Here is a 10797-nt window from a genome sequence, read left to right as displayed (position 1 = left end):
CCCGCCCGGGCGCCATTGGCCTCTTGCTCACCTGGGCACCCCTGGGCTCATGTCCAGGCACTATCACCAGCACCCCCAGGGCCTTTCCCTCTGTGCCACTCTCCAGCTGCTCTGCCCCAAACCTGTAGCTCTGCGTGGGGTTGTTGTGAGCCAAAGGCAGGACCTGGCACTTTGCCTTGTTGAACGACAGACAGTGGTCTCAGCCTCTTGGTCCAGCCTGTCCTCTAGAGATCCTTCCTCCCATCCAGCAGGTCAGCAACTTCTGTTCACCTTGCTGTTGCCTGCAAACTGACTGAGGGAACACTCAGATCTGGGAGCTGCTGGAGAGTTTGGGCTGCAGCAGAAGGCCCTGAACAGTGAGGGGAGTCTCAGTACCCTTAATACCAAGGTCCTTGTGTTATGATATATTTGTTGGACAAATCTCAGCCTCTTGAAGGAAAGAACTGTGTTCACTGGTGCTAGGTGGGTCTGGGTCTCCTCCCCCCAGCTGTGCTGGAGTGTCAGTAACTATTGCTGTGAAGGTTCCAAGACGTATTCAAATAGCTCCACTGTGAAATATTCAATAGTATATTTTTCTGCAAGGATTTATCTTAACTCTGAAAACTTTTGCTTTGAATGACTTGTCACAATTTGAAGTGTGGATAGATTTTTCCAGGTTATTCAGCGACACGTTCAACCTGTGGGAAATGAAGCTGCAATCCGAGTTCTGCCTATTTCCCACGCTTTTTCTTGAGCTATTTTTGGTTCATTAGATGTGGCATTGCATAACGGGAAATACTTCATGATTCAGTGATCTGAAAAGAACAGCTCTGTCTCCAAACGTGCGTTGGTGTGCTGCACCATGCGCTGTGCCCACGGTTTCTCTCCCACTGTTGACTAACAGTCTTGGTTCTGTTGGTGCTCAGCAATCTGCAGGGCTTCTCAAAGGTTCAGTCTGTGTTCAGTGGTGTTGGTCTGCGCCTGATACGTGGAAAGTTCAGTTCCTCTGAGGCTGACTCTGAGTTCAGTGGTGTTTTAAGTTACATTTTTAGTACTTCAGTGAAGCTCCAGCTTCAAACACTTCAAGTGTTTCAGTAAATGGTTCTCTGCATTGGGTTATTAGCAATAAGCTGAGAGTGAATGTCTCCACTTGAAACCATATGGAAAATTTTATTTGGAACTCTGTGCACATATGCAGTGTTAATTTGTGTCCTTGGCTATGATTTCATAGCAGGACAAAACGGGGGTCATCCTTGTGTTGCCATACCAATAGATGCTACTTTTACCCCATCTAGGTTGCTTTATTTAACTGTCTTGCATGTGTGGCCTACAATTTATTTCTGTTTTCAATTATTCTTGAAAATGTCCCATATTTCAATTAAGATTTGGCCATGCTCTTTGAAGAACTGATTTTGTGCAGCTCCTAAGGAGAGCTGAGCAGTGCAGTGTGCTGCCAGGCAGTGGCGAGGGGCAGGACTGTGTGCAGGGTGTGCCCAGGCTCCTTTGGGTTTATCAGAGCCAGGTAATTCCTCAACAAAAACCTATCACATTTAGTGCCTCTGGGCACGTGTATTTCTGGTGTTAAGGAAACTCCGTGTCTGACCGTTCAGGAGGCGCTGGCAGTCGTGCTCCCACCACCAGAGACTTTCACCGCTGGGGCCAGAGCCCCTTCTCAAGGGGTGTCTGCAGTGAGCCCCTGGGTCCCTGCTTGACTCCCCACACCCCACACTCACAGTCAGACCAGGTTTCCTTACCAGCTCAGCCCCAGGTTTCCCATAGCAGTGTCAGGTGTCTCGTTCCATATGGTAATTTATTCCTGGCACAGTAACACAGCAGTAGCTCGAGCTGGTGCCTCTGAGGAGAGACCCCATGAAAGGAGCCCTTAGGCTTTCAGCCCCTCATGGTCCCAGCATGCAAGTCTCTGCTCCTCCTCTGAGTCTCTGTTTCCTGCTGTGTCTCTCAATGTCCTTCACCTGGCTCTGCCACAGGCCCCTGTGCTCTTTGCTATGCATGGGGTCAGCAGTTCAGGGCCTCTTGTCTCAAGGTCCCACCCAGAGCTCAACCTGCAGCTCCGCTGCAGCTGCACACCGAGCTGCCTGCACTGAGTGTGCTCCTCAGCATCTGGCTTGGACCTAGAGAAGGCCTCATATCCTAAAGCTCTTTTGCTTTTCTGCCCAGGCTGGATACTGTGCTAGGCTGTGATTGCAGGCACACTCCTGTTTGTTGGCTGCAGGTTACTGTCGTGCCCAGTGCAGGGAGAAGCGAAAGAGGGGAATTCAGCCTGCTGGACTCTTGGTTTAGGAGTCAGCCATAGACTACTTCTCTGCTCCCCGTCTAGTTGTGCTGACTTTATAAAGCTATATGGCTTTATAAGTGAGCAATGGTACATGGGACGTTTCTTGACCAAGCAAGTTTGAAAGACACAAACTGCTTTCTGGGAATGCTGGGATGTTGAGAAGGTGCACTGTAGGTCTCTTCCATCCCTTTAGAGAACACCAAGATTATGTTGATCAGGGAAACAACTGTAAATTGTCAAAGCTGGGGATGAAGCAGGGGTCAGATTAGCCAGCAACAGCTCAGTGAAGGTCATTGGTCACTCTTCATGTAATTACAGCACTAAAGATCTCCATTTACCCGAGCCGTGTCCTCATGGCACTGCAGCTCTGTGAACTCCTCTGCAGGTTTGCTCTTCACTGGCTCCCAGCTTCTGGAGAACATAGTGTTTTGAAGAGCTCATTAATCTGGGTTATAAATCCTGTGCTACCTGTAGGCTGACACTGAGTGCTCAGTGTGCTGGTGTACAGTGTAGGTCATGAGTCCTGGGCTGGAATTTAGACTTGTAACCTAATAGGACTTGCTGGTGTCACTGAACTTTAGCTTGAGCTAAAGCGCCGTGAAGAAAAGGGCTTAAATTCCTTCTTTTTTAATTTTTTAGGGTTTTTTTGTTTGGTTGGTTTTGGGGTTTTTTTTACATTCTCCCCCTCTTTCTTCTCTTGCTACGTCCTGTCATCTATGCATGTGACGTTGACAGCTGGTGACCCCTCTGGCTGAGCGATGGGAGAGCGAGGGCTGTTATGCATTACCAGCTCTTGGGTTTGGCTGGTGGCAGGCTCTGAGCTGTGCACCCTTTGAGGCACAAGAATGAAATGAGGATCTGTAGGAAAGCTTGGGATGTTGTGTTGTTGCCTGTGGGCTCATCTATGGGCTGCTGCTACCTTTGGGTCTCAAATGCACTCTTAGATTGTGGAGCATGAATTGAATGACATATCTAGGTCTAGGAAACATGCTGTATGAGGAAGGGCTGAGGGAGTTGGGGTTGGTTAGCCTGGAGAAGAGGCTCAGGGGTGACCTCATGACTCTCTCCAACTCCCTGACAGGGCTGGAGAGAGGTGGGGGATGTCTGTCCTGCCATGGCTGCAGGGAGAGGACAGGGGCAATGGCCTTGAGCTGAGCCAGGGCAGAGTCAGACTGGATGTTAGGAAAAATGTTTTCCCTGTGTGGGTGTTCAGGCACTGAAATATTGCCCAGGGAGGTGGTGGAGTCACCAACCCTGGGAGTGTTTAAGAGGTGTCTGGTTGTGGTGCTGAAAGATATGGTTACAGCAGAGTGACAGGTTAGTGGTTGGACTTGATGATGGTGGAGGTCTCCTCCAAGCCTGGTGATTCTGTGAGTCTCTAATGTATCTGCCTTGCTTCCTAGATTGCTGCGCTTTACCTACGGCCCTTCCTTCCCTCCGTTTAAGATTCCTGATGAAGATGCTGGTCTGATTCCTCTGGAAATGGATAATGAGTGCGTTGCACAAACTTGGTTTCGCTTTTTACATATGCTGAGGTATTGTAATTACAGCATCCATTGTTCCTGTTCTTGCATCAGCTCTGTACATTTGCATGACACAAGAAACATTTCTCTGGAGATTGCCAGGATGAAGCACCTAAGTAGAGTCAAGTGAGAGACTTGTGCCAGTGCCCTGCAGCACCTCAGGGCGAGGCTGTCAGGGGGTTATTCAACTCTGAACTCTCTGACTCTTCAGAATGTAAACTGGTTCAGTTAATTAAAAGCTACCTTAGCTATTTTGGAGGATCTGAAAAACAAGAGTTCAATGGAACTTTTGTTTCTCTGAGATAGCAAACAGGAAAGGCAGAACAATAGGTCTGAGAGATGTATACCACTTCCATTTATTCTCAAGGGTGTTAAATTAAACCTACAAAAGATTATTTTTAAAATGGGTTTCTCTTTAGTTTCTTCTTTAGTTTCATGAAGAAAGCTATGCAGCTAATTGTAACATACATGTTGAACCAAGTGTTGTGTTTGGTGTTTAAAGATCCGTGTGAATGGCATTGTGCTAATGCTCTGAGTGGATAGAACATTCAACTCTTTGTGTAAAAAATTAATAGCTGAAGCTAGATAAACATTAGACTGCTTAAAATTTACTTCTTCTCTAACTAAAAAATCTCTGTCTTCCTTTGTGGCGCTAATGTCACAAGTACTCTTCAAATTTGGAATTGCTGTTTTAGGGTTTGTGTCAGTCAGGAGAAATTGCTAAGACTTTTACAACCCACTCCCCTTCTTGTCACTGTTTGGCAATATTTAATCCATTGCTTACCTTTCCAGAATAACTTTAGCAATGTAAGGATCTCTTAACTGGGTTCCAAAGACCTCATAAATAATTAATATTACTGCGACAGTGGGATTAGTCCAGCAAGTGTATGCTCTGGTTTGGTTTAGTTTGATCAAATCATTCAGTGTGTCTGGGTAATGTTTGAAATGAAGACAAATACTGCCAGCCCAGGAAGTGAAAGTTGCCTTCCTGTGATAGAGTAACAGCTAAAATGTATTGATATCGGATGCTGGTTTGTGGTGGTGTTTCAGTGCCTTAAACTGCTGCATCTTCAAGTATTTTTAAAATCTTGGCAGGTGTTCTTGAACTGACTAACACATCCTTTGCTCTCTTTGTGTGCAGTAATCCTGTGGATTTGAGTAACCCAGCCATTATTAGCTCTACCCCCAAATTTCAGGAGCAGTTTCTGAATGTGAGTGGGATGACTCAAGAGCTGAATCAGTACCCCTGCCTTAAACATCTGCCTCAAATATTCTTTCGTGCCATGCGTGGGATCAGCTGTTTAGTGGATGCATTCCTAGGTAATGCTTTTGTCTTACCCATGGATAACTGGGAGTATTAACCACTATTTTGTTCTCTTCAAATCTGTGTTCTCCGTAAATACAGCAATAACAGTTTAGCACTTGCAAGTATATTCTGGAATTGATAGGATGGGAACCTCAGATCACTCCTAAAACATCTGTATACACCACAGTAATATCTGAATGTGTGAAGTGGTTGATTGCCTTAGTTTCAAATGCAAAACAAATAAATCACTCAGAAGTCTGAAATAAAACCAACCATCTCTTCCCCAAACATAGAATCATGGAATGGTTTGGGTTGGAAGAGACCTTAAAGGTCATCTAGTTCAAGGCTTCTTTTCTCTTTTGGTCTAATCACCAGTGCAAGTGCTGTGCTTTAACATATTGTGAGTACTCACCGCTGTGTTTCTAACCTTTGTGGCAACAGCTGTGTGCAGTACCTGTGGTACAAGGTGTTGAGTTTGGACAGTCATCTTCAGATGTTTGTGACAGTTTCACTTAGTTTGCAATTAGTGGGTGACTACTACTGCTGAGTAGAAAAGTCGTGTTTCTTTGAGTCTGCTGCTAACTGAGGAGCTCAAATTGAGGTGACAGATAAAGCAGATGTAAGCACTGGCTGGTCACTTGTAAGTAACGGTGTAGAGCACCTGACATTAAAAGCATTGTTCTTGGCATGCTTCAGGCTTATTGAAACTTCTTCAGGGAAAATATGCTGTTGTAAACTCTGAAGAGCTGCCTGTCTCCAACTGCTTTTTTGCTTAAATGTATGGAAACAAATGTCATCTGCCAGAAGTGTGAACTGATGGGAGACTGCAGGAGACTTGAGCAGATCCAGAAATGGTATTGGAAAAAAACCTGTCTGTGGAGTGAGACTGTCAGCCTGGAGAAAAGAGGGCTCCAGGGAGAGCTCAGAACCCCTTCCAGTGCCTATAGAGGCTCCAAGAGAACTACAGGTTGGACAAGAGCATGGAATAACAGAACAAGAGGAAATTGGGAAGAAATTCTTCCCTGAGAGGGTGGTGAGGCACTGACACAGGTTGCCCAGAGGAGTTTTGACTGCCCCATCTCTGGAAGCATTCAAGGACAGGTTGGATGGGGTTCAGAGTAACCTGGTCTACTTGAAGGTGTCCCTGCCCACACAGCCAGGTTGGATGAAGCCTTGAGCAACCTGCTCTGATGGGAGGTGTCCCTGCCCAGGGCAGGGGTTGGGGCTGGATGGTCTCTAAGGTGCATTCCAACCCCTAACATACTATGAACCTTGCCCTTTTCCTGCTTCCAGGCTAGTTCCTCCCATATATCAGTTCTCATGGCTGTAACATGTTGGGGTCCTTTGGTGTATTTTAATCATTTGCTTTTCTAATGTAATCACTGTTTTCATTTGCTTGTGTGTTTCTTTCTAACAGTAAAAGGGGAAAGTTCTTCCTATTACTGCTGGTTTGGGGTCAGGGGGGCGCTTGGCTGTGTATCAGTGTCTCTGCTGCTCACACCTGTGCAGGGTTAGGTGTGAGCCCCTGCACTGCTGCTGACAGGCTGCTCTGTTTGTGGACCTGCAGGCATCTCCCGGCCCCGGGCAGACAGTGCCCCCCCCACGCCCGTGAACAGGCTGAGCATGCCCCAGAACACAGCTACCAACACCACTCCCCCCCACAACCGCCGGCATCGGGCAGTGACTGTCAACAAAGCAACCATGAAAACCAGCACTGTAAGATTTCACACTGGATTTGACTGCTTGACCCTTTTGGATGGTTTCCTCAGTTAGAGGAAGTCATTTCCTTGCTTCTAGGAGTTGATTTGTTCTTCTGTTCATATAGGTAACTACTGCACATACTTCAAAAGTGCAGCACCAACCCTCCTCTACTTCTCCACTCTCTAGCCCAAACCAGACAAGCTCTGAGCCACGGCCACTACCAGCTCCTCGCAGGCCAAAGGTTAACAGCATCTTGAACCTCTTTGGATCGTGGTTATTTGATGCCGCGTTTGTTCACTGTAAACTTCACAATGGAATAAACAGAGACAGCAGCATGACTGGTAAATATTACTGAGACGTATATGTGCACTTTTTCCTCGTTTTATTGACATTTCCTACCTGCAAGATTAACCTGTGCATAATCAAGAGCAGCTTAAATCTGAAGTGTTATGTTGTGGTTAACCCCTCCCAGCTGAGCCAGCACCTGCTGTTAGCTGAGCAGGTGTTTGGGGGGATCAGAGTTTAAGAAACCCTCACCTTTTGTTATTAAACACACCCTTGGTCTAACAAGCATGGCACTCCCAAATATGCCATTGGGGAAAATGTTAGTAAGTGAAGGAAATTACAGGGTAAGAGTCAAGTTCTTAATTTGAAATCTGCTTGAGTGTCTTTGAGTAATGGCAACTTTTTATAGTGACTTTTTAACGTTTGAAAAACTGTCAAACATCAATTCAGATACTGCACAAAGAGGTACTTCTTGTTTTTGGAGACTGTTCTGAAAACAGAAGTCCTTAAAATAGCAAGTGAAGTTGCTGCCTTTCAGTGATGGTTGCTGTGTGTTTCCCTAAATGGCTTGATAGATACCTTGGTTGACTTCAGCCCTTAACTGCTAAATTTACTTTGTCTCAGCTGCAGAGATTAGATGTTTTGAGATGCCATAACAGAATTAGTGCTCTGCTCAGAGAGGCTTTTTAGCTCTCATCTTACTTGTCCTGATAATATTCAGAAAAGAATAATCTTTCTCACTTCTTGCATTTTTTTCTGTTCTTTGTATATTTTGAATGTCTGCTAAACCCTTCCAAGAGATCTATGGATCAGTCTATCAGGAGCCTACTGGTGTAAGAAAAATAGGAGGCAGGTGTTTGTTGTAGCAAGCTGGATTTGTAGTGGGGCTTGACAGCAGCAGTTAAACTGGTGATACTCCTTGTTTGCTGTGTCACATTCCTGCATAGAGGTTTAAGATTTGGGATCTTCTAATGGTGTTTTAAGGTCTGTGGCACATGGTGTTTGGAAGTGTTCATTGTGGATTGCTGTGGTAGGAGGTTGGAGTCCCTCTGTAAAAGGCCTGTGGCACATGACATGGGAAGCAGCTGAGCCTAGGAAGGAGTGAGGCACTCAGGGTATGTTCAGCTGCATTTGCACTAAATGTGTTTCTGCAGTTAGTACTATTCAGATTGATTGGATCATTTTAATTTTGGCATAACCTGTTTCTTGAGCAATTTTAATGAAGTGCTTAACCTGGAAAGGATGTCAGCTGGGATGCTGCTTATGCAACGGTGTCAGCTGTAAGCAGAGGTATTGTGATGCTGGCAGAAGTGCACAGTCATCCAAAATCAAAACGATTGACTTCCTTGAAGGGGTTCCAAGGCCTTCTATTCATATATGCAATGTCTTAAGTCACCTAACAACAGTCAGAAAATGTTGCTAGCCTTACCAAGGGATTTACTGGCTCCTGAAAACTAGAGACTGGAATTGAGCTGATTCCATTCCTCCATCCTCTTCAGAGCTGTCCATAGCGAGAGTGGTCTTGGCATGTCACGCCATCTGCCATGTATTAGCAGCAATGGATCTCAGACAGTTGTGTTGGTGGAGACCCAGGAAACTGTCTGTCTCATGTCCTGCCTTTCTAGTGATTTGGAAGACAGAATTAACTTAGGGAAATTAGTCAAGTGTCTGCTGCGCTTCCAGGGTGTTGTTACTGCTGTGTGAGGTGCTGGTCACTGCTCACAGCTGGGCTGGCTGAAGGACACAGTGCTGAGGATGGACCCATGCTGAGACTCTGTAGAGAGGCCCCAGACTCTGCTTCATTTATCCTTTTCCTTAGGCTCTGCTTAAGGTGGGAAAATGCAGCAAGACATGCAGAGGGCATGTATTTTATCTATTTTATGATTGAGAAGTGTCTACACTTAAAATCAGCTCTGCCAGGTACGTAGTACTGTCTTCCACTGGCCCACAAGCCTTTCTTGTAGGTCTGGAACTGCAACTCTGTAAGATCTCAGCAGCTTTAAACCCTTCTAATGTTCCCCTTAATTCGGTGCCACGCAGTTAAGAACTGCGTTTTTCCTTGTCCCAGGGCCTCACATTTTATCTCTGGAACCCTTTAACCTCCAGAAAGGAAGTAATGAAAAATGACAGGTGGAAAAAATGTCCAACTTTTGTAGGTCATGAGATGGAAAACTATCTGAATGGGTGGAAGGGTAACTGAACTTGCTGTACTTGACCTGCTTTGCTGGGGAGGGCTGACTATATAAGCTCCAGAGGTGCCTTCCAGCCTCAGCCTTTCTCTGGTTCTGTCAGGTTAACTGCTGCTTCAGTGTTGTTCAGATTTCTGTCATCTTCATGGGTGAACTTCTTGTACCAGCCCTTGAATGATTCAGGATAATCATAGGTGTTCCACATTTGTCGTTGTGGTTTTGTCTGTCTCTCTATGGGAAGAGAGAATTGTTGTCTCTCACAAGATTAGCTGGAGGTCATCTGTGTATGGCTGAGTGCTGGGGAGGTTATCACCTGGAAGGCAGTTGTCCTGTTTGCTCTTTGGGCTCTGTCCTTCAAGATAATCCTGTGTCACTGTTTGGACTCTGAATCAGAACAGTGATCTTGCCATCATTGATAGGATGCTTTTGGGTTTTGAGTGTCCTTATCAGGGTTTTGTTTCTGCACCTAGACCTTGATGGTGAAGCTTTATGGCTTTATAGTGACAGCTGATGAACATCACTCTGCTGTGGTGAGAGAGTAAAAATCACTTTTTGGAAAATGCATAGGCGGTTTGAAAGCACCTGGATCCTGCTGGTGTAGTCTTTAAAATTAGATGTGTGCCTGGTATTTATTTAGCTGATTGTGTGGCATAAAGAGATCCCTAGGGTAGAAAACACCTTTGTAAGAAGTTCCCTATGCAGCCTGTATTACATTACATGACAGCTCTGGGGGTGTGCAGCTGTGCCAAGTGCAGTTTCCATGGCAGGATGTGTCTCAGACCAGTGTGGTCACACAATGCATGCTGCTGCTAGCTGTTGTCCTCAGCCTTTGAGGACTGGGAGAGACTCGTGAGTACCTTGTGCCAGTATTTCAGCAGCCAAATATTCCAGTCTGATGGGCTCACTATTAAACCTTGTGCCCAAAGCAGGTGGTCCCAGTCTGCCAGCTCTCTTCCTTTATAGCAGCTGAAGGAGACACCTCCTTGGGTTGCTGATGTGCCACCCAGGTGCTGTTGGCAGCAGGGGACTCTTGGGGTGTAGTGTTACCTTCTTCTCTTCTGGCCCCACTGTCATTAATGACCCCGAGAATGTTTCTGGGGGCTCAGGAGCAAACTCAAAGCTGCTGAGGAGCTTGGTGTGACCCTGCCCACTCAACAAAGCAGCTCTTACAGGTGGTGGCTAGTACCTGGCAACTGGAGTCCTCCTTCTCTTCTTTCTCTGGACATTTGTTGTTGAGATGCTGATGTTTCTGGGAGTGTTCTGCCTTTGTTTCTGCTTTGGAAGCTTGTTGAGGGAGCTGGTGGTCAGGGGAGGCATGCTCAGGTGTTCCGCTCGCTAGCAGCTTGGCTTAGGGAAGTGGGAGCACTGCCAGGAACTCAGGCTTTGGAAGCAGCAGTACTGCTGTGAGGAGACTGCAGGTAAGTAACTTTTCCCCTGCAAGACATACCCAAGTCCCAGGAGCCTCAGGACAGCCTGGCGTGTGCTCCATGTGCTGTGCGACACGGGGACGTGTCTGTG

At 46.3% G+C, this 10797-nt stretch overlaps 1 protein-coding gene across 1 annotated transcript in view; it reads left to right on the top strand.

Moving 5' to 3' along the window:
* RALGAPB (Ral GTPase activating protein, beta subunit (non-catalytic)) overlaps positions 1-10797 on the top strand; it is a 52064-nt gene that overhangs the window by 7239 nt on the left and 34028 nt on the right. The window contains exons 5-8 of the mRNA XM_009076146.1: positions 3679-3810; positions 4940-5118; positions 6672-6820; positions 6930-7146. Of these exons, the coding sequence (XP_009074394.1) occupies positions 3679-3810; positions 4940-5118; positions 6672-6820; positions 6930-7146 (677 nt within the window). The remainder of the gene's footprint in view (positions 1-3678; positions 3811-4939; positions 5119-6671; positions 6821-6929; positions 7147-10797) is intronic.

Source organism: Acanthisitta chloris, unplaced genomic scaffold (assembly GCF_000695815.1).
Source record: "Acanthisitta chloris isolate BGI_N310 unplaced genomic scaffold, ASM69581v1 scaffold8296, whole genome shotgun sequence".
NCBI classification, from domain to species: Eukaryota; Metazoa; Chordata; class Aves; order Passeriformes; family Acanthisittidae; genus Acanthisitta; species Acanthisitta chloris.
The sequence above is the reverse complement of the archived record's forward strand: the minus strand, read 5'-3'. Positions and strand labels throughout refer to the sequence as shown.